The sequence below is a fragment of the Sinohyriopsis cumingii genome, chromosome 1, assembly GCF_028554795.1.
Source record: "Sinohyriopsis cumingii isolate HCF-2022 chromosome 1, ASM2855479v2, whole genome shotgun sequence".
Classification (NCBI taxonomy): Eukaryota; Metazoa; Mollusca; class Bivalvia; order Unionida; family Unionidae; genus Sinohyriopsis; species Sinohyriopsis cumingii.
The window spans coordinates 10578326-10603889 of record NC_142961.1 but is presented as its reverse complement, the minus strand read 5'-3'; the positions used below and the strand labels follow the sequence as shown (position 1 = coordinate 10603889).

The 25564-nt window shown below is 36.4% G+C and overlaps 1 protein-coding gene across 1 annotated transcript in view; it reads left to right on the top strand.

Moving 5' to 3' along the window:
* LOC149806408 (uncharacterized) overlaps positions 1-25564 on the top strand; it is a 764942-nt gene that overhangs the window by 635347 nt on the left and 104031 nt on the right. The window contains exon 8 of the mRNA XM_089970933.1: positions 6602-6631. Coding sequence (XP_089827059.1) covers positions 6602-6631 — 30 coding nt within the window. The remainder of the gene's footprint in view (positions 1-6601; positions 6632-25564) is intronic.

Sequence of the window (25564 nt, the reverse complement as noted above, 5' to 3'; positions counted from 1 at the left end):
AAATCAGATATAGGTCTTTTTGACCAGCTGTATTATGTAGGCCTGCATCAGTTTATGCATGTTTGTGTACTTCTAAGCAAATATTCGGTGCCCTCTTTCAAAAATATTCTTTACTCTGTATCATTTGTTCAAAATATTAGACATGGAATCCCTTGTTATGATACAGGTAAGTTATGAGAGGAAAACTAACTAGGGTACATCATCGTTAATCATGCTGTTATGTGAATATAGCCCCTTGACTGATCAGTTAGCCCCTCAGTTAAATGCTTAATTATTTCTTTTGGTGTAACCTGTGCAGACTGTACTCATTAATTTGAAAACTTTCTTTAAGGTAGAAGTACAGACTATATTGAAAATTTAGACAACCATTCTGCTGGTTAAAACGATCCAGTATTGCATTGTTTTCAAATTTGCATGTTGTTTTTGGCAGGAAAAAAAAATGTTTCTAATCAGTTAGATTGCAGATTTATAACAAGCATGGGGAGTTAAGAATTTTCTTTGATTTGTCAAAAGTTGATATCACTTGGAATATTTCAGATATCTGGATTTTTTTAATTGATAAAATTTGTTGTTTATAAAAGCTGTCTGCTCAATTCCTAATCTCACTGATTCTGTATAAAATCCATATGAAAGACTCATAATGATACTTAGAGTGACAAACCAGTTCTGTGACTCCCCCCCACCCCCAATTGTTTCCTTCTGGACTACAAGACCAACAAGTGACCTTCATGGTGGCCTTCTGTCATTTGTGCATCATTATTCATCATGTAGCCATAAACATTTACTATTTCCAACTTTACAAGACCAACTGGACCAAGCAAAGAGCATTGTGGCATGAAGGGCTTTCAAATTTATAGAAATAGTGACAATCTACCAATAAAAATTGAAAAACATTTAGATACTTTGTCTCAAATATCATGGGGGCGCTGAGTGGTTTAAAGTACCCACCTATACCGATCACTGCCATCTCATCTCTGTCCATGTGTGTTCAAGTCTCAGGCTCAGTCGGTGTGGGTATGTGAGAAAGCTGCCAGTAGCTTCCCTTGGGCTGGTGGTTCTTACCAGGGTTTACCCAGGTTCTTCTCCCAACAATTATACTGGCCACCATGTGTAGCCCATCTTGTGCTGAGAAAGGGCATTAAACCTAGATCACCAACAGTAAATATCACTGAATAAAATTTAATGAAATTTTGCTGAAAGCATCCTGAAATAAAGCTTTTAAAGTTTGAAAATTATGTTGATGCAGAATAAAAAGACAAACCAATCTGCGATTAAATATAGCTGCTGTTACTAAACACAAAACCTTTAAACTTCTCAAAAACACCTTGTCGAAAGTCTTTCAGATTAAAAAATATAATGATGATCTGCCCATCATACATAGCCACCATTCCTTGAAATAGAAAAATATTGGAACAATTTCACTTCAGAAAACTGCTAAAGAGAATTTAAACCACTTGAAAAGATAGCAGCCTGGCATTGGACAAACATTGCCATAAAAAACGGAGAAATCTTGTAACCTGTTTTCATAATGTACCTTATCAGTATCACTGGAAGAAATTTCATGACACATTGACTTACTTAGTACAGTCTATCTTCACCTTGTTTCAGTGCAGATCATTTGATATCATTGATTAAAATTCTACCTTCATGACACCTTGTTTGAATACAAATCGTTGGATATGATTGATTTGATTAGACTTATCAAATAAAAATTTGATTTGGAAATTAAAAAAATTATGCAAATTTGCAATTTTCTGCAGGATACATATGCAAGACGTAAATCTTTTATAAGGTAGATTTTACAGAGTTTTTAAAATTTCATTTCATTTTTCAAAGAATATACAGGCAAGCAAACAAATCCAATTGATATTTACAGGGATGCAGTTGAGCAATAATTATCTGTTCATTCATTCATGCACTTTCATGCTGTCTTCCAACATCAGTTTGTTTATCATTGATTGCTTGAAGTACTGGCCTTTTGCTGAAAAATATCTGAAAAATTTGATTTTGTTGTTCCCTCATTACATCATCCACAAGCTTTGCTGTATTAATGTTTAGCTCATTAGGCAGTATGAGCTTGTATTGTGTATGTTGCACAGCTTCTACCCATTCTTTGCCACCTGTTGATCACCACCTAGAAATGTTAATTTTCATTGTCTGCTTCCATTTTCAACAAACTGATCACTGTTTAACACATTTGACCTAAAGTATCTTTGCATCAAGATATTTGAGTTGTACAAAGTAGTGTAATTGGAATGGATACAAAAAATGACTTTGTGATCATGCAACAACCCTGGTTCAACTATCTTGCATTCAGGTACAAATACCATGTATTTTTACATGTCTTTATTGTATCCAAATCCACCTCTCCGAATGATCAAAATGCATCTTCTCTTATGCCACAACTGTTGCAGGCTGGACAAGTTTCAAAAGTGTAATGGGAGAAGATTCAAAGTCAAATTGTTGCAATCAGGAATCAAACTTGGATTGTCTGTCTGACAGTCAAGTGCATATATGGTTAGATAAAAAGGTCAAGACCAGTTTAGTACTTGGCATCATGTACTTAGACCTCTAATTTCAGCTATTCTGCAATAAGGTACAGCTGCCCTCACTCTCAAACAGCTATTCTGCAATAAGGTACAGCTGCCCTCACTCTCAAACAGCTAATCTGTAATAAAATATGACTGCACTCACTCTCAAACAGCTATTCTGTAATAAAATATGACTGCCCTCACTCTCAAACAGCTATTCTGCAATAAGGTACAGCTGCCCTCACCCTCAAACAGCTAATCTGTAATAAAATATGACTGTCCTCACTCTCAAACAGCTATTCTGTAGTAAAATATGACTGCCCTCACTTTCAAACAGCTATTCTGCAATAAGGTACAGCTGCCCTCACTCTCAAACAGCTAATCTGCAATCAAATATAACTGCCCTCTCTCTCAAACAGCTAATTTGCAATATAATTTGACTGTCCTCAATCTCAAAAACAGCTATTCTGCAAACAAATATGACAACCTTCACTAACAACAGCTAATCTGAAATATCATATAACTGCCCTCGCTTAAAGAACAGCTAATCTGCTGTAACATATGGCTGCCCTCAATAAGAACAGCTAATCCACAATAACATATGACTGCCCTCACTAAGAACACCTAATCTGCAATAGCATATGACTGCCCTCACTAAGAACAGCTAATCCACTATAACGTATGGCTGCCCTCACAAAGAACAGCTAATCCACAATAACATATGACTGCCCTCACTCTCAAAAAGCTAACCTGCAATAAAATATGACTGCCCTCACTAAGAACACCTAATCCGCAATAACATATGACTGCCTTCACTAGGAACAGCTAATCTGCAATAACATATAACTGCCTTCACTAAGAACAGCTAATCCACAATAACATATGACTGCCTTCACTAAGAACAGCTAATTTGCAATAACATATAACTGCCCTCACTAAGAACAGCTACTCCGCAATAACATATGGCTGCCCTCACTAAGAAAAGCTAATTTGCAATAACATATAACTGCCCTCACTAAGAACAGCTACTCCGTAATAACATATGACTGCCCTCACTAAGAACAGCTAATCTAAAATAGCATATGACTGCACACAATAAAATGGCAAATCCATCGAATACAGAGTTACTGCCTGAATGTGGACTATTAACTGCTTCCCTCACTAAAAACAGCAAATCTCTGAAAGCAGACTTGTTAAAACTTACTCCCATTGACCAAATGGGATATTAAAAATCCAGGCATTGGTAGGTACACATGGTGCCAATATCCTGTCAAATATGGCCATTGTCACTACACATAAATCATGAGATGAATTCTTTTTGATTACTGCTCCACAAAGTTTTAAACAACATATAGGAGAGGAGCATGACAGCAAATCCTTCACATTTAAATAAATAAAACCACAAAAAATGGGCAGTTCCAAAATGCAAGCTCTTAAAACACGTTACCTCCAATACTGCCTGATAAATTTTGACAACAGTATGCCAGCAACACCTATCTTCACAACTGAGCCAGTTTGTTTAAAACTTTGTAGAAATGTTTATTAGCACATGCTCTATCAAAATTATATTTCAGGTAAGTCCCCTACCAACAGTGAGGCTTTCTTAAAACATCATCTATCAAAATTATATTTCAGGTAAGTCCCCTACCAACAGTGAGGCTTTCTTAAAACATAATCTATCAAAATTCCATTTAGGATGGCTCACCTAGCAAAAAGCATGAATTATAAAGCAACAGTATTGAAAAGCCAATTTCAGCTTCTCCAAAATAGCTGAGCTAGTTTTTATATAACTTGGTTGGAATGTTTCTTATCACATGCTGTATCAGAATTATGTCCAGGGTCACTTCCCTCCTGGGTCACTTCCCTCCAGGGTCACTTCCCTAGCAATGTTTAGCCTTCATTAGCAAACCAGGTGGAAAACTTATTTTCAGCTTCCTGTCCAGAACTGTTGACTCGGCTTTGATTAAACTTGGTTCCAGTAATAATTGGAGAATGGGACATGGCCACTGTCATAGCATGAATACTGTAGAAATCCCCACACTATGACCATGTGCATAATTACTGAGCACATACATTAAAATGCCCATACCAAATTGACATTTGTCTTTGGGGCAGTTCTTACACTCTGTTCATGAGGATCAGACTTTGGGGTGGAGGTCAGGTCTGGGAAATGAGGGATATCTACTTTACAAACACAGAATTCTCACTTTATAATAGGGATACTAATTTACGTGACAAAAATTGGGAATATTGGTTCAGCATTTTAGAAGGCTTGCAAACAAACTTGATATGGTAAGGATTCATATTTGAAATTTTAATTTTTGTGAGAAAAAGCCAATTTTCAAGAACTAAAGCTGTCATTTTTTTCTTTAGGAATAGTTTTAAAAATGTATATTAATGTCAGCAAATACAGCCTGCTTGTAAATAAGTAAATTAATAGACCAATAATGAATTCTTTATACTTGAAAAACTTTATAAGTTGCTTCCACCTTTTCTTTTTTCATCCATGAACCAGAGGAGTTTTTCCATAAATATTATTTTGAGAACTAATAAAATATTTTGTCTTTAGCATTCCAGTGAAAACAACCATAAAAACGTGTTTCATTTAATGTTTATTAGGACATTACATCAAGTTGCAGGAATGCTGTGATAATGATGATGTTCATGTGTCTGTCTGCGCATTTGTTCATATTTCTTGTAACCACCACAGTTCAGCAACCCTTACACATAATTGGATGCCTGTTAATGCAGATGAATCTTTGAAAGTTTCTTTTCAGATCCCATTTTCACAGAGTTATTGCCCTTTTTTCCATCAAATTTTACATCTACACTGCAGCAGATCCTTATATCCAGCAACCTTTCAACATACCCTCATGTAGTTTGATATATACATTTTCTCTAGGCCTTGTTGTGCCTTTAACGGGTTTTGTTTTGTTGGCTCCATTTTGACTATAGTTCTAGCTAGGTGGAATATTGATTGTAAGTGGCAAGCTCAAGAACCATTCAACATATACTTGCACAATTTGGTATGAACATTGTAGACTTTCAAGTTTTGTCACAAGTTCTCCATTTTGAATAGAGGAGTTTCTCATTATTAAGTAAATCCTAGTTGCTTTAAATGTCACTTGGAAGTTTGCTTGCAATTAACGTAGCTCAGTTGGATGGACTTTGGTATAAACATTCTCTATTAGATCTGGATATGTCATTTGGGTTTTGTCTCATTTACACCTTTTTGGGATAGATTTATGGCCCTTGTCAGTCAACTTGAAATCTCTTTGGGGGATTTTGCATGTAATCAGCATAGCTTATAAACCATTTAACATTTTCTGATGCAGTTTGATGTGAACATTATTTCATAGACCTACTGTATATTCCTAAATAACACCCACACTCTAATTGATCACACTGTTACAATGTATATGTATCAATGTATTAATTAGTGAATTCCTAGGCACACATGTAGTGTTCATCATGACACAACAGCTGGGCAGCAAGTTCAGCGACTTACCAGTCCTTCTTCAACCAGCTACTTGGTGGGGAAAAGTGTTGATCAACTGATTATTTTTACCACACTAATCTTTACAGTGATTGAAATCAGTGGCAGAAAGATCCTCAAATGTACATGTGGTCATTTAGGAGTACGTCAGGTGAACAACTTTAGCTTTTATTATTGTGCTGTAATACCCCCTCCCCCTTTTGAGAATATAATCTCCCTGGAGAATTCATTAGGGAATATAAGGTATGTGTGTCTTTTAATTATGGCCCCTGCCAATCAACTTCATATTGTATTTGATGGATTTGGATTTTGGAGAACTTCAGTACATCATCTGGAGGAGCTGTGGTCCCAGAACGTCCATCATCTCGTAAGGTTAATTTCCTGATACAAGTTCTTCTGTTTAAAGTCCTATGGAACATGTTGTAGTAGGCCTGGCATTCTGACATGCACACATCATTAATAACTTCTGTCATGTGTTTGAGTCTGTATTAATGATGTAATTAGTTTTATAATTGATTCCAATATATTTCAGCATTCAGTACCCAATAACCGTTTTCAAAATTTGATACTGCAGGAGCTAGAGTTTGATGTTGAACATGGAGAGGTAACTTAGATTGATAAATCTCAGCAACTTGCATACTCAGAGTCTTTTCTCATTTATTTTTCTTTGTCTCATTACTCTAACAGCCTTCTGATCTTCATTTGATCTTTGTGAAATAGTATCTCTTGGGCATGAAAGAATTCTGGGATTGGATGCAAAAAGGTCATATCTGTAATAAAAAGGTATTACTCGTCAGCACCAGTTCCATTTATTAAATTCATGTATCTTTTCCCAAATGTCCCTTTAACTCATTCACCCCCAATCGTGCCTGTAGGCGTGATGAGGCTGTACCCTACTTCCAGGCTCTGCAGCATCAAGGTCATTTAAGATATCCAAAGTGAGTGGTATTACAAAAAAGCAGACAGATATAGCTTTACAATGATACCCAATAATCTGGATGTTCTAGTTGCACTACAAAATACAGAGGGTAAAACCTAAAAAAAATTTATTCATTTTTTTTCACCTAAAATTTCCTCGTGGATGGAATATGATTTTGTGTTTGGATTTCTGACCTTTTGGCCTCGGATCTAAGGCAGATCAGTCTGAACTGCACACAGACAGGTGAACCTTTTGCAAAAACTAGGATAAGGTGGGCACTTGGAATAAAGAGTGGTCTCCATAAAAATATGATGGGTCCGTTAAGCAAAAAACATTTTTTATAAAAAAAATCCAACTTTTACCCTTCTGTACATGTGCATGCAAAATAACCAATGGAAAATGATGTTTATAATACAACTAGGCATTAGGCTAATGGAAAATCTGTTGAAAGTCGATGTGTTAGGATGTATTCAGAAATAGCCCCCAAAATGTCTTTCCTACTCACATTTTAGGCAAAAACGACAAAAACCTCCAGGTCTGAATGAGTTAAGACCAAGAAATTGAAGCAACCTAAGAAAAATATTTGCCATCGATGACTGTCCACTTACTCTGGCATAGACATAATTTTTAATTTCATGAATGTATAGTAGAAGTAAAACATCTATATTTCCTTGACTCCATAAACTCAGATTTTAAATGCCAATTTCTGTTTTGCAGATTTGGTGTACACTCCTCCAGCTGTGTAGTTGTAAAACTTGTCTGAGCACAACAAAGACTCTGGCCGTACTAAAACAGACTCAGATTTTCTTAATGTCATTCAAATTAGACAAAGAATAAGAAAACAGCAGAAGTTTCTTAATTATTACCTTGCCAGGAGCAAAGTTACAGAAGATAATTTTTTTAAAATTTGAGGTGTGATTTGGGTTCTGCACTCAGTTTAATGACTGATGTGGGTTCTGGACATGTACTGAAAAGCACCACACCAGTGTTCTAAATTTTGACAAATGTTGTTGAATTGACAAACTGCAATTTCATAGATGTTTCCAGCCTTGAAAGGTCAAATTAGGGATTTACAAAATGTTATTGGGAGTTTCACTTTACATCAGAAGGATTTTAATCTTTCTAGTCATTAAAAAAGGACCTATAAAAAGACCAAAATGGCAATAATAGATTCCTTGCTATAAAACCACTTGGAGTACTTCTGTCCCTCATATAATATGGGTAAAAAAAAGCATAGCACAAAAAGCCTTGAAGTACAAAGCAGATTGATTTTGTTGTTTGGGAAAAAACGGCACAAAATTCTTGTACAACAAATCTAAACACAGATTACAACCTGTTTCCTGGGCTAAATAACAGATCAATTGAACTTAATCAAGCTTAGAAACATTGGCAACTGAAAATAGCTTTCAGCTGTTTCTTTTTAATTGATGCATTTCTTATACCATAAACAGTGATGTATTTCATCGCATGATCCTGTCATTTGATGGCTACATGCACATAAATGAAATTCAGAATGACTTCTGTGACATGCACCAGATTTTCAGCTGATAATGCCAGGGATGCTCTCACTGGTATTAAATCATCACAGTTTTCTTTGCATATTTAAAAGTAGGCAACATCCTGACTTTCTTTCTGGACCTTAGAGAAGTATAATTTTATAATATTGGTACAAGTTCCTACCTACCATAATTAAACATACCAGCATCACTACTTATCCACATAAAAGCTTTTGATCACATCTCCACTTCCCTCAGTACAAGTATATATTTCTCACATTATTTCAGTAAAACACTTAAAAGGCATAACTTGTGTCTGCTCAAGCATTTAAGAAGAAATGATGTTTGGTTCCCCACCCAACTCCCATGTTTAATTTGGAACGGGGCAGTAAATACATATGCTTATTTTTTAATTTTTTAAATCAATGCTCAATGACAGGTGATAAATTCCAGACCTAAAATGAAGATTTTAAAGGAGCAAAATCACTTACTTTGTGGTGTCTGAAAAAAAAAACCAAACCACACCTCAGCTTACCTCAGTTACATCAGGAATTCTGATAAATTGGTATTGTTTTATCCCACACTGCAAGGACTGACAAAACAGATTGAAAATATAACCAAAATGGAAACAAGATTACCAACAGTGGCATGCAGTAGTAGTGACTGATAGAAGTTACAGTTCACTTCATCATCCTGTTCTGTTAAAAACCAGTTGGTGCCAGACACACCGTACAGTCCTCAGAGTGTCTATAAATTTACATTGAAATGTCATTTGTTGAATCGTTCAACACCTTACCCAATATGTAGCTACTCGTCATTGATGTTATAATCATTCCGTTAGACAATCTTTTGAGTCATCCTGCTCTTATTAATGGAGCACTGGCAACATCATACACAGTATTATCGTCTCATCCAAAGATACTCTTTTTGTTAAATTAGTGTTCCTGCAATTTTTCTTTAATTTCTTGCTTCTTTGGATTTAGGGATTGATGCTATGTATGACAGATTTCTGAAAGCTTCTAATTGCTTAAGTTTTTAAAGCTCTGTCATGAAACTTCGCACATGTGATGGTCATTATCTAAAAATATACATATTATTGTTTGCTTACAATTTAGTTAAGAGCTGTTGTCATTTTTGTCCTTCAACTAAATAGAACATAGCACAGAATCTAGTGAATGCAACTTGCCTTTAGTTTGCTTTTTATGGATAGCTTTGAAGCTTGGCACATATTAATGTCATTATCTTAAGACTGACCAATCATTGTGTTCCCACAACTTTTGTACTGCCCTTTTTGACTTGCTGAATGCATTATATCACAGAATGTTGTGAAAGCAACTACCCTAACATTGTTTATTGGATTGCTGTGAAACTTGGACATTCTGTGGTCATTATTAGAAAATGTTCATTATTGTTGAGTCTATTTACTAACACTACTTTCATATGAGGTGTGCAATTCTTTTTATAGACTTGTCTCCATCATGGTGGTAGGGCTGGTATGTGGGAAAGGCATGTTTATATATATATATATATATATATATATATATGACATGAAACTGAAGATTTTACCTCTAGTTTCCCAGTTTTATAGATTTGGTATCTTGTGAAGAGTTCATTGTGTATTTTTCTTGAAGATGTGGCACACATTTGCCATTTTTGGACATGCCAGACCACTATGACACTTTGATCAAAATTCTTCCCATTGATATATACATGTCTGTAACATGAACATGTGTCACGTTGATCAGAGTGTACCAATAGCCAAGCAGCATTTCCAGTATGGATCACATTGTACCAATAGCCAGAGAGCATTTCCAGTATGGATCAGAGTGTACCAATAGCCAAACAGCATTTCCAGTATGGATCAGATTATACCAATAGTCAAAGAGCATTTCCAGTATGGATTTGTACATTAGATGCTGTCAGATTGTTTGGGTTTGTTTAAACCAGACTGATGGGAGTAAATGGTAGGCATTTCTGATACTAGGAGAATTGTCCTTTTCCTGAGGAGGTTTACATGTAGTTTTAAACATTTAGACATTGCTTCTGCTGAGAAAAGTTTTTTTTCTCCAACCTTTGTGCTAGCCAAGCCAGACACAGGGAAGAAGTCTGTGCTACATACAATGAGCTGAATCAACTTTTGTGTCATCCAAAACCTGGAAAACATAAATTATATGACGATCCAGATAAATCTGTCACACTTGCATATTGTTCTCAAGCTTTGAGGTCATTTTAATGTCTTTTGAAGCTAACCAGACATGCATCCATTACACATACGCAAGCTCTGAGCTCATTTTGAGGTCTTTTGAAGCTAGCGCTGGACATATATCTGTTAGATACTCAAGCTCTGAGCTCATTTTGAGGTCTTTTGAAACTAACCAGACATACATCCATTACAGATATTCAAGCTTTGAGGACTTTTGAAACTAACCAGACATAACATCCATTACATATACTCGAGCTCTGAGGTATTTTTGAGGTCTTTTGAAACTAACCCAGACATCCATCCATTACAGATACTCAAACTCTGAGGATATTTTGAGGTCTTTTGAAACTAACCAGGCATACATCCATTACAGATACTCAGGCTTTGAGGTATTTTTGAGGCCTTTTGAAACTAACCAGACATAACATCCATTACATATACTCAAACTCTGAGGATATTTTGAGGTCTTTTGAAACTAACCAGACATACATTCATTACAGATATTCAAGCTTTTAGGTTATTTTGAGGTCTTTTGAAACTAACCAGACATAACATCCATTACATATACTCAAGCTCTGAGGTATTTTTGAGGCCTTTTGAAACTAACTAGACATACATCCATCACAGATACTCAAGCTCTGAGGATATTTTGAGGTCTTTTGAAACTAACCATACATATATCTGTTACAAATACTAAAGGTTTCATTGTATAATCAAGCTCTTTATTGTTTGTGCAAAATTGTTCATGCCTGATATGTGTCTCAATATAAATCCCAGAATTCTTGTATATAACATCTCACACTGTCCTGCTTTGCCACATTACAGTGAAAAAATGTTTGCATGTTCTGGTACATTAGATGGCAAGAAACAAATGTGTTTGCATGATCTGGTACATTAGATGGCAAGAAACAAATGTTTGCATGTTCTGGTACATTAGAAATAAATGTATTTAAAAAAGTATATCTGGAATAATTGTTGTTCTTATGCTTAAACTTTCGTTGTATCTTTTGTTTCTGCAAGTAATTAATTAATTTAGTTTATGAATTTTGCCATATTTTTAAACATGAAAGAAATATAGAGAACATAATTACTTGTTTGGAGAACTGGATCATTTTTAAAATGTTTTTGAGAATTATATTACTAATACTATTCATTTTCTTGAATATTTGTCTATTAGGCATCATAAAAATTTGTATCAGACAGTATGCCATGATATTTAGCTGAGTCTTTTTCTCACCTGTTTAAGTGCATGCTTCAGCACTTTTTTCTTGCAGAAGTAGCTTTGTTTTTAGAAGGACATCTTAAGTTAGTGTTGCGAGACTATGCTGTTATAATAAGTAACATAAAAGAGTGAAGACAGCAAGCTTTGTAAAATTTAACAAAAAATTCATTTCCCTAGACAATAAAGTAAAAACAATAAGAAAAGAAACTTACAGTATTGTGAATTAAATCCAAATTGTAATCCAAGAATTAAAATGCAAGTCCTATCAGTGAAAGTTCTAAGTGAATCTCAGTTCAAATCCCAATGAAATTCAAGATGGAAGGCGATGATGTCTGTAATAGAGTTGTACCGATGTGTCAATAGTCTTTAGTTGAAACACAGAAAATATTATTCCAATTTTTGAATTCTGTATAAATTCTAGTAAATGTCTTTGTCCAAGAATTATCAGAGCACTTTTGTATTTCCAAGGAAAGCAGTCACTTGAATTCACTAATTTGAAGAAAGTTCAGCCCAAACTGGTCACAACTTAATACAACTTAAAGTGTCAGATGTTAAAGCATGACTGATGAACCCTTATCAAAAACATCAGTTATTTGACTAAGTAAAATGTAAAACAGATTCATCCTTCTGGAAAAAATAGAAGTTTGTTTACCAATTGACATACATGCTTCACATCACATAATCCAGGTATGACCGTGACTCAACTTAATGATTCTTACTCTGAGAAAGATAATAAAAAAAATAATTAAAAGAGTTTTTCACCAAAACTGTCACTGATTTTGGAACAAGGTCAGCAACTAGATACAGTACAATGTTTCTATTATTAGTTGTCTACATAAAAAATAAAAAAATAAAATAAACTCAATTCTGGACAATGTCAGCAATGTTAGATTACAATAGCATGTAATGGAATTTAAAAAAATCAAAACTGACAAACTATTAAATTAAATATACATAACAACATTAACTTTTAATTTGGCACAAGTTTGCTAAAGCAAGAAAAATATTGTTAAATGTTTCTAGATATATTTAAAAAAACAGATCTTATCAAATTGGAAGGCTTTCTTAAAACATTGTTGCCAGTGAACACATTGAAATAAAGAGGTGAATTTAGTATTAAGACATTTTTCAGCAAGGTGAGCAAGGCAACATCAATTTTTGTGCATCCATCATTCTTATAACTTCATTGATTATATAGATGTACAAAATGAATGTAGTTTTATAAATGTCTATGAACATCAAGCAGGGATTTGGAGGGGGGAGGAGAAAAGGGTCCACAGAGGCCAATAATGGAGACCTGTCCTGCTGAAAAATCTGTCATACTCATTCAGAATTCCCACTTTTCAATCAAATCTGGGGGGAAAATTTACTGATTTTCTTGAGGAATAATAATAATAATAAAGACTTTATTTAAATAGGTTAACATATTTAGTATACAACAGACATTAATCTCACTGAACTTTTAATAGCTCATTTTTGGTATTTACAGAACACCATTTGCTAGCTCATGTACACACATCATTGGTATGCTCAACAGGGCTGCCCTAGCAATAATTGGCTTCTATAGCAACTTAAATGGAAAACATTTTTTACTTCTTCACAGAATAATTTAGCTATGTTTGATAAAACTTGGTATAAACATTTCTTAGCACAAGATTTATTCAGATTTTTTCCAGGGATGCTTACTTAAGAGTAATGCATCTTTCTTAGCAACCAATTGGAAAATTTCAGAATTTTAAGCAGAATGTGCCATTGTAGAATTTGCACAAAAATATAAACCTATCCGTGTACAAAAAAGAATTAATGAACTAAAAGTGGTGCAAATAACACAAACAAGGGTTGTGTAATGTCGCCCACTTAGTAAGAGGGGTGGTAAATTGGATTTGGCTGGCATTATCTAGAGGATGACCTCCCTTGATATTATTGCCCGGTGGGAGTGGAAAGATAGAATTTTAACAGAGAACTGAGCAAGACTGTTGGGAAGAAATAATGCAATATGAGCCCCCTTAGACAAGATAAATAACAAAGTTTAATCAATAACAGTTAATAGCAGCCATTCCAATTCCAATTGAATCTAGGTTATGTCAAAAGAATTTAATAGCAGTGTCTACTTTTGATTATTTCATCATAATAACGAGTGGTGAAAAGAGCACAATGTCCAGAAGTGATTGCATCACCTTCCTCCCTTGACTGTGTATCAGCGTCTTCCTATTTCCTTGAGCCTTCCTATTTTCTATGCTTCACCCTTTCCTGGACTTCATAGTCCTTTATTCTGAACTCATCACTTCTTTTCTTTGGACTTCCGTCTTCAGACTGTCCCGTCTCTCCCCAGAAAGCTGTTCCTTAATGCTGTTCTCTTTCAGAAATTGTGCATCCTAGCACTAAACCCTGTCTTTCTTACAAGATAGCCACCTGGTTCCCTTGTCTTGTTTAACGAGGAAAGAACTATTCTTTTTAGGCTTCCTCAGCGCCACTCTTCCTCTTTCAGGAAATTTAAGACTAAAGAATTTTGACAAAGGTTGTCACTTTAAATTCACATTACTTCTGAAGTGTATACCTTAATTCACTCTGGCCAATCGTTCCTAAATTATCCGAAAATAATCATTTCTTTTGTCAGATTTAGACAATATAGAATCTATGAACTATGGGGTATATCAATCACCCTTTGAAAATGATAATTTGACATGGTTTCCTATTAAGCAGTTATGGTTGGTAGCTCAAATGTTTACTTTCTCAGGTCAGTGTATCTATGCCCTGGTCGAATCTCACTGAGTCATAAATGCCTGCCTTTCAAGTTTTAGCACTGACATGGGGGAGAAAAGAAGAAAGGTTGAAGTGACCCTTCACAAGACTTTTCTGGCTTAAATGTGATAAAATTGTAATGCTCACTGCATTCACCTTTAAGGTTCAATACAATTCAAAATTTGACACTTTACAGCTTGTTTTGTTTTATCAGACACAGCTGTACTAACCTATCAGTTCTCCAAACTGCTCAGTGATTATTTACTTTGAATTAGAAAAAGAAAATAAAATCCATGAAGCTTGATTTTCCAGTTGCCTTTTTCATAATTCCCTCCAAATTCCATATGTGACAAAACTCAGATATCTGTAAATAATTTTGTACTATATATATCCCATAATGTTTCTCGGCTGAGAGTAAACTCAGGATGAAACTGTAATAACTTGTAGGAAAAGATGAAACTTATTCAATTAACATACTGCAGAAACTTCTTTTTTTTTTACTGCAGTTAACATTTGTAGTTGACGGCTTCATTAGTGGTTAGTGTGTCCGCCTTGGATGCGGGAGGTCATGGGTTTGATCCTCGGCTGAATCAAACCAAAGCTTGCAAAAATGGTACTAACAGCTGCCTCACTTGGCACTAAGCATTAAGAGGTTAGTGTTAGGACTGGTTGGCCTGGTGTCAGGATAATCTAACTGGGTGGTACATCATGCTACATGCCTGCGGCATCACTATAAATTGTCACACTGCAGATATCATAGCGATATGACTGAAATTTTGTTAAAGCTTTGTTAAAAATCCAAATCACACACACAGACACACACTCACACATTTGTAGTTTCTACCATTTGTGCAAGTCAGGTGCTTGCAGTCACATGATGTGCCATGCACATAGCACCATTTGCATTCGTAAAAGTGGTCAGGTTTCATGAAGAGGTAGCCATGACACAATGAATAGATGGTAACTTTAACCCACTATCAGGCTCAGACCTTTTGTAAATTGCCCCTCTTCTTTGTTTTCTAAATATATTAGCTTTACTTTATAAATGAAATTCAAAATGAATCAGAATCAATGAAAGTTTTATTCAATGCATCTAAAAATGTCTATTTGTGGACATCACAGAAGTTATCTAAGTAGTTCATGTCTGGACAATACAGAATGCATAGAAGACTAAATAGGTATTTAATAAATATACACAAGCATCAGAATTCCCAGCAATGTAGTTGTAAAACTGTTATCTTTCTCAGTCTTGCTGATTTTATAATATAGAGGAGCAAGCAGTATGTTCTTAACAAGTCACAATCTTTCCAATAATTTCTGCCTTGTCGCTGAAAAATGTCCAGATATAGCAAATTTTTGGTCTGGTAGATTGTATGCTTTTCAGGAGTCAGTTTGACATTTTCATGGCAGTAAATGCAGATACAAATATAAAGATTATTTCCTGATAAAGTAGCAGCAGGGGGGGCGAATCGGACATTTTGTCCAATCGTTATTTTGCTTAATTATTACTTTCTGCACTCAGCGGATCCGGTGTAGTCAGCGCCTGGTAAAAAAAAAACGACGACGGTCCATCCTACACGACGGTGACGTCATTTGGTTTAATAGATTTTCTGCGAGCCGATCCCAGTTTTGTCAGCGTCCGGTAAACACAGCGACGACCGCGTCGATGTCATTTCCCCCCCTGCTGCTAAGTGGTTATTTACAATGAAAATTATTTACAACTAACCAAATATTTGGTCAAGTCCGATACGATATCATGTCCAAGGATCATGTAAATTTATCGTTACAAATCCATGTGGGGCTGACTGAGCATGACTAAACAAGTTTCGAAAACCATTAAAGTCCATGTCACCGCCACACCAAGTTTGCCAGATATTTCGTAGCGTGTGTGTATCAACGCCGTTGAATACAGCAAGAATATTACAGTTGTCTCTGATTACTTTTGGAATCTGAGTGTATCGTTGAGTGACATATATCACGTCGGTGTTTTTACGCCTGCCTCTGGAAAATATCCTAGCTGGGTTTTTTTGATTGTCTAACATAACATCATCGTACACGACTAGATTGTTAACGTCGCCATCAATATCATCAATGCCTGGTGCATCATTGATATCTGTAATAAACTCAATAACATTTTTTTCAGCGATCGCTGATGCATTCTCGTTAAAATCTTTCAACACCTCGTAGCATCGTTGATCATCTACGCTAGGGGCGATTAAATACAACTTATCCCACTTCATCCATCTCATTATTAAATTAAGTAATAATTGCGTCTTGCCGGATCCAGATGGTCCGATGATAATCATCCGGATCGAGTTTGGTAACGCTGCAACATGCTTAACTGGTTCTCTCGTTTTAGTTGCCGAAAAATCAATTATATTCATATCTCTATACATAAATTATGGATCTATATTGTGTGAAGTGTAGAGTGCGTACTGGCACAAATGATATGACAACCGTTACAACGAGAAATAACAGATCGGCGCTTACTGGTAAGTGTGTACAATGCGGTACAAAGAAATTTAGATTTATTTCTATTAGACCTGGGGATGCTTTAAAAAAAAGCGAGGAGGTGATATTGCAGCCAAGTTATCAAAACTCCCCGGAACACCGTGGGCAAAGTATCCAGGAGAAAAGCACCTCCCAGGATATAGCTACTGTGGCCCCGGAACACGATTAGATATCAGACTCGATGATCAAAATCAGCCGCGACCCGGTGAGTATCCAATAAACGCTATCGACGAAGCATGTCGGATACATGATATAGCTTATCGTAGCGGTGATCTGCAACAGCGTCATATCGCGGATGTAAAATTAATTCACGCGTTAAATGCTATTCCTGATAAATCCCTCGAAGAAAAGTTGGCTTCATGGTTGGCAAAATCGGCTATGAAAGGTAAATTAATGATTGGAAGCGGAGCTTCTCGCGCTGGTAATTGAAAACGCTAGCGTTTATAATAACAACATGGAATCCATCTATTATTCTCCGAGAGGATACTGGAAGGGGAAGGCCGCAATTGGTAAACTTGCAAGCGCTGCAAAGGTAACAAAGGCCGTTGCAGCTAATTGGTTATCCAAACAGGCTATATGGCAAATTTATCTACCGCCGCCTAAACAAATCAACTTTTCGCGCTTTGATGTCAGCGTACCTAATGAAGTTCATCAAGCTGACATATTATTTCTGCCGCATGACAACGGTTACAAATACGCGCTAACCGTAGTTGATGTTGCGAGTCGATACAAACAAGCGGAGCCCTTGAAAACAAAGTCAGCAACTGAAGTAGCTGGTGCGTTTGAGAGGATTTACCGAAGCGGTCCTCTGCGCTGGCCAAATCTATTACAAGTTGATCCTGGTAGTGAATTTCGCGGCGCTGTTTTATCAACGCTGAAACATCATAGAGTCGCGATACAACGAGGTCATACTGCGCTACATCGTGATCAGGCAATTGTTGAACGATTCAATCGGACTCTTGCTGAACGGTTATTTGGGTATCAATACGCGAAAGAATTCATCCAAGAAAAACGATCTCGTGAATGGGTCAAAAGGTTGCCAGGCGTAATTGCAGCGTTAAATAACGAGATTACCCGAGCAATCAACATGAAGCCCAGCGACGCGATTAAATACGAGTACATACCCGGAAGATCAAAAATAGATAGCGTTTCCAAGCCAATTCTCGGCGATGTCACTGTTAGATATCTGTATGAACCAGGAGACCTTGAAGGCGGTAAAAAAAGAGCTAATAATAATAATAATAATAATAATGACCTTATTTAAAGAGGGTAACACAATTAGCTAAAAACTAATCTACCTTGAGGCCCTCATACAAAGGAATTTATTTATTTAAGCTGCATCTCTGAAGCCACTGAATATATTGGGTTTGGAAGAAGGAAATAGAGTGGGCATTTCTAATCTCAGCTGGAATACTATTCCAGAGCAGAGTTCCAGAGTATTGGAAACTTTTTTTAAATAACTCCTTATTTGGTTTGGGAATTTTATACTGTTTGGTAGACATGGATCGCAGGTGGGGAGTATTACCAGGTAGCCTATACTGGAATAGTGATTGTAAATATTCAGGAGCACTATTCTGAGATATCCTGTACATTAATTTGGCTTTTCTCAAACAGATTCGGTCTTTAATAGGTAATATTTTTAACCTACCAGCTAAACTTTCCTTGCTTTCTTTCTGGATTGATATTAGACCAAATGCTCTTTTTTGAAGATGTGCCAGCTTTGCTATGTTTTTATCATTTGAATTACCCCATACTGTACTACAGTAGTCCAAATAGGGTTGTATGTAACTGTTATAAAATAGTTTCCTGTGCCTTTCAGGGAGAAAATGTCTTATCCTACTGAGAAGCCATAAACTTGAATTGACTTTTTTACTGGTATGTTTGATATGTTCAGTCCATGATAGGTTATTATCTACCAGAACACCAAGTAGCCTATCATGACAGACTATTTGCAGATTTGTATCCTTCCATGTCAGACATAGTTCATCACTATCAAGATTTGTCCTTCTTTGCCGTGTTGAGATAAGTAATATTTTAGTTTTACCAGTATTTACCACCATGCCATTACATGTGCACCAGTTTTCCAGTTTGTTTAGTGCATTCTGTAAAGAAATTTCGAGCTCATGCTTTGTGTTTTGGATGTCTGACAATGTTGTGTCATCTGCATAGAGATCTGTAGATGATATTGAGTCTCTTAGTAAAAGTGGTAGGTCATTAATAAATAAAATGAATAGTAGTGGACCTAGAATTGAGCCTTGTGGTACTCCATATCTAATTGTTTCAGGTTCAGACGGAACATTATTTATGTAAACATGTTGTGTTCTCTCATTTAAGTATGAAGTAAACCATCTAATTGTTCTTTCATCACACTGGTAGATTTTCAGTTTCTTCAAAAGGATTTCATGATCCACCATGTCAAAAGCTTTCCTGAAATCTACAAATACAGTTCCTATTATTCTACCTTGGTCAAGTGCTTGAAGCCATTTATCAGTTAGGGAGATCAAGGCAGTCTCACAGGAATGGTTCTGTCTAAAGCCTGATTGATTAGGGTGTAACAGCAAGTGTTTGGTTAAATATGACATGAATGAGTCATGGACATGTTTTTCAATCAATTTTGACAAGTTTGGTAGTATTGAAATTGGTCGGTAGTTATCAGCATCATCCTTAGAACCAGATTTGTGAATAGGAGTTACTTTTGCAGTTTTCCATATTTTGGGGACAGATGAGGTTGCAATACTTAAATTAATTATGAATGTTATGCTATCTACAATAGCAAAGGCAGAAGATTTAATGAGTCGTGGACCAATCTGATCAAGTCCTGTAGCTTTCTTGGTATCAAATTCACTGAGACATTTTTTAACAAAGTTTTTTGACACTGGTGGGATAGAGAAACATACCTCCTTTGAGATTTTACTGCTGCAGAACTTTTTCAGTTCATTAAAGTTGTTTTCTATCACTGGCTCTTTTAACTTTGTGGTAATGTTGATGAAAAAATCATTGAAAACATTTGCAATGTCAGTTTCATCAGTGACTATGGTGTCATTTACCAGAAGTGAATGAATTTTATTTGTCTGTTTTTTGTGCGTTCCTCCAGTGAGTTCATTGAAGACTTTCCAAATGGAGTTTGTGTTGCTCTTTTTGTTTTCAAGTAATGATTGATAATAAGTTTTTTTAGCTTTTTTGATCATACTTGTTATTTTATTTCTCCATACTTTATATTGTGCATGGTTTTCCATAGCCTTGAATTTGTCTCGTGTTTTCATAGCATCTAGGATTTCAGTAGTAAGCCAATTAGGTTGAAAATCAGTCTTTACTCGATGTACTTTCAGTGGTGCATGCTTAGATACTACATCCATAAATAAGCCAGTCCACACCCTCATGGCTTCATCTATGTCATCCAAATTTTGGATCATACTCCATGGAACTTTATATAGGTCATTGAGAAATTGTTCTTCATTAAAAGTTTTGAACGATCTGTAAGTGATCGTTTTATGTGTATTTTTCTTATTTTTCTTGCATTTAACCTTTCTTGTCAAAAAAGTAGGATAGTGGTCACTAAGACCAACATTTGGTACATTAACACAAGCCACATTGTCTGGTAGGTTAGTATAAATGTGATCAATAAGAGTGCTTGATTTTTCTGTTACCCTTGTAGGCTCATTTACCAGCTGGTCTAGGCCTAATGATTCAATAAATTCCATCCAGTTGTTCCTTATTTGAGTATTGAGAAGGTCCTTATTTATATCTCCGAGTATATATGTTTCTTTCTCCTGTGCTAGAACACTTTCTATTTGTTTCAAAAAGTTATCATTCCAAAATGCTTTGGAGGAAGGTGGTCTATAAATGAAACCAGCTAGGAAAGATTTTGCATTATTTTGAAAAATTTCCACCCAGATACTCTCAATTTCATGTGACTCCAAGTCAAGTCGCCTTTTTACATTTACATCTTCCCTAATGTATACAACAAGACCCCCCCCTGCTGTCTCTCTGTCCCTACGAAATGGTTTATTATAGCCTTGACAGTGAAATAGATCATCATTGTGGTTAGCATTTAATTTGGTTTCAGTGAGTCCTAAAACATGTATATTATTTTCCATGGAAGACAACATTAACTTAATCTGGTCTATCTTTCCCACTATACCTTGTACATTTAAGTGACCTATGTTAAAACCTTTTGTATTTAGTTTCATATCAATTACATGTATGTCATCATGCAATGGGGTACTCACTGAGATTGTCTCCATACTGCTTTTATCATTCTGACATCCTATTTCTATATTTAAATGTTCATATATATTAGCATCTTCAAAGTCACATACAAACCCTGAAAATCCATTTACATTTGCATCTACAATAGTGTCCATTGAATAGTTAGAGTCAAGAGTCCCACTGGGTACATTTAGTTTTTTTGTAAATGAAGCGTTGGCATTCTCCTCTTTGCCAGCTTCCTAATATGTATACATTGATGGACAAAGTCTTTGTTTGTGTCCATATTTATGGCACCTAAAACACTCGATCTGTTTGCCATGATGGCATACCTGTGTCAAGTGCCCAGTTTCTCCACAGTTAAGACAACACTCTTCATTAAAGTGCTTGAAAATAGGGGCATACATGTTAATATTTCTCAGTAGCTGAGAGGTTCCTTTTCTGCTTAGATGAATTTTGTCTCTGTGGTAGAGACTAAGGTTGACATCCTGATTCTGAATGAAGAAAGATTTGTATTGTGGAATGTACTGTAGGTTGAAATCTTCACATAAGTCAATTATCAGATCATTTATTTCTTTGGCCTTGGTGTCCACACGAGGAGGTAGTCCCGATATCATTAATTTACATGTATTTGGGCTGCAATATCTAGCAGCATACAATAAACTTTCAAAATCTGTTTTGAGTTGATTTAGTGACCTTCCCTCACAGGCATCATTTCCACCTACTAAAATAATAATTTGTTTGTATTTGGTTAGGTCACTGTTCATTATTCTGTCAGTGATGTTGTTGATTTTTGCACCTCTTAAAGTCTGTACATCTGTTTTAAAAAGTCTCCTTGGTATTATACTTTTCAAAATTGAGGAGCCAATTATTAGAGTCCTATCTTTTCTGGCTTGTGATGTCGTGTGTTGGACTCTGGATTGTATTTCAGACACATATCTTGGAGGAAGGGGTGCTGAAATTGGTGTTTCAGTTGTGTGAACTACTGTTGTTGATTCTGACACATTTGTCTGAGCACTGGGAAATGCAGTTGTTGGTGAAGGTAACAGACTTGTTTGAACTGCGGGCCATGGATGTACACTTATTGCTGTTGCAGGTGTGTCACATGACTGAGAGGGGGATACTGTTGTCTGCAATGCAGGATTACTTTGGGCATCAGTTTTTATTTGCATGGTCATTTTACATTTTCTTTTGGCTGGTACTGGGATTGTCTGTGTCTGAGCATCTGATACTGTTGATATTTGGGAGTCTGTCTGAATTGCTATTTCACATGAGGTTACTTGCTCATTAACCCTTCCCTGTGCTGATTTAATAGCATGTAACTGTAGTTTTAATTCTTCGATTTGGGTCTCCAATTTCCTAATTGTTTTTTGATGTACACACATGGAGAAATCATTAAGGCTTAAGCCATCACTGCTGTGGTCATGATTTATGGAGCGTGTAATTGCCTGACACTCTGGTGGGGTGTTAATTTTATTGCCTGAGTCATTTAGGTCAAAGACTTTAGGAACTGTTTCATGTTTGGTACTACATCTAGTTACTGGTGTAGATGTCAGCATATAAATGCCTTTAGCATGGGTATTCTCATCCTGTTTACATTTACAGATAATATGATCTAACCATGTGAGACTGTTCAGCCCCTGTATATGTAAGACACATGTTGTTTTATACAATGTAGCTGTCACAGTGTTTTTCTCTTTTGTTCTGTAGATAATACCATTTTGTACACTTGAACTGCATGAAGTCATGCAAGGTTCTGAATCCAATATCTGTTTTACAAACTCAAACTTTTGTGGATCTATATTCACAGTGATACTGTATTTATTATGTTTGACCCTCAAGAATTCTGGAGTGTCAGCCATAATGGATAATTCCAAATCATCATCTGCACCATTGTTTTCATTTTTATTCTGAACATGACTTTCCTGCATGGGATTATCTGTGTGGCTCTGATCTTCAGGTATATCAGACATACTAAAGCCAGAGAATGATGCAGAAAAGGTTGAGCTGAGTGTGTTGAGTAAGGAACCTACAAGGCTGGTATTTAAATATGTTTCCATGATTCTGATATTTTCAGCTTGTTCATAGCAGTGATAGCAAAAGTATATCAGATCCTTATTTATGACTAGCACATATCCATAAACTTTTGAATGAAACTTGCATAATGTGTTTGAGTTGGTATCAACTGAAGTTCAGATATGGTAGGTGTAGTTCAATTTCAAGTATATCCACTTCGGTAGCCATCTTGGATAGCCAAAAATCCTTTGTTCTGAACAGGTTTCCAAATTCACTTGAATACATGAACATGTGCACATAAAATTTCACTTACACTAACTTAATATTGTCATAAATCCACAGTATAAATGATGGCTACAGGTATTAGCATATTTAACACCAGTTTTTACATCAAGTTCATGGAGCTGAGTGGAGCTGTGTTAAGACCACATATACATGGCAGCCATCTTTTTTACTGATCCTATTTGGAGTGTTACCACACATAACATATCAACGATAACACGATCAACTGGTAGACCACCGATCTATAGACTGGATTCAACTGCCCCACAGCGGGGGTTTACATGCGAGCAACTACAAGTGATACCTGACGATACTCAATTACCCCCGCGTGGTCTTAACTAGCGCCGTTGCGTCTATTGCACTCAAGACAGGTTAACCTCACATTGTTTTTGACATGACCGAGACTGTTATCGATCCTGTCCACGGTAAATTGGCGAGCGTCTTTATCCGAATAACGCCAGCGCATTACACAATTGCAACTCGCGCAGTGATTATTCTGTTGTTGTCGTAACGCAATTATTAATTCGGCATCAATATCAAAACGCCGCTGTTTTTTTTTATCCTGTTGGCGGTAACCCGAGAGTTTTCTATCAATGACGCTTGCATCGATGATGTCATCGTTGTCGTCGGCTTCGTCGGTGGCTTCGTCAATAACAATTCTTTGAAGCTGATTCATTCTCCGTACTCTGGACACTGCAAGATAGACTAGATTTGACCATTCGATGCGATTATCAACTATCCAAACAATTGTATCCGTGATAGTCAATCCTTGCGAGGAATGTATTGTCGTTGCGTATCCTAGCGTCCACGGGGATTTATCAGCACGTAGCTCATCTTCGACGACGCTGATATCAACGAGCACAATATCATTCAGCACGAGAATTTGTTTTTTTGTCCCTGACGCTGTCGGGCCCGGGATTTCAACTTAAGTGTTCTGCCGCCGTGTGTCCGCGGGTCTATAACACAACGGCACTGGACGCGTTGGAAACTTTTCCTTATGCAACGTAAACAACTTCCGCTGAAGTGTGTCTCTGACTATCTTTCTACTCGCTACAATCAAATCGTTTGGTCTCCATGTTTCCCAGAATTCATTTAACGGCGTTTCCGGAATCACCTCGCGGATTATTTCACATTGAACTCTATCCGGCTGTAATCTGATTAATTTTTTAACCTCGCGCAGTTGTTCATCAAGTGCTCGGTAATCAGTATCGGTTTCTTCATAATAGTCCACAAAACCCTTTAACCAATCATGTGGACCCTCGCCGACAAATGGTGGTGGTTGGCCATGGTCGCCACACATGATTACCGCTGTATTCGCGCGCAGCAACCACTCAAGAAACATTTGTAAAGTATCTAACGAAACAGTACATATCTCATCCCAGATGATAACCTCAGGAATAAATTTTTCCCCCATTCGATCAGGAGTCCACTCACCGCCGCTGTATCGAAAAAAGCTGTGATAAGTAACGGCGTCAACATTTCGTTGTTTTATCTCTCGCGCTAGTCTATGGGTCGGTGTAAGCACGATTATACTTGCCCGCGTTCGAAATAATTCAATTGCCCGAGTCGTCTTTCCTGACCCGCCACAGCTGCTTAAATAAACTGTTTTGTATCTACAAATTGGATCAGAACACGGTGGTGCATTAGACCATTCTGATAAATTATCACCGCGTAAGTAATTGTTTTCAACGGTGACATTTGCTGACGGGGAATAATCGCGTCGTATTTCATTTTTAATTCTCCATATACCCCAACTCTCGTCCGGACTAGTAAACTCGGCTATGTTTCCCTTATACTTTACGTCTATATAAAATGAATCAACGGCTACTCTAACCGCGGTGTCGGGAAATCTATTTATCATCGAGAATAAATTGATAGCGGCGTAACCCAGCATAGACGGCCTCAAATGCGGATACGCGGGGCTGTCTACATCGCTGTAG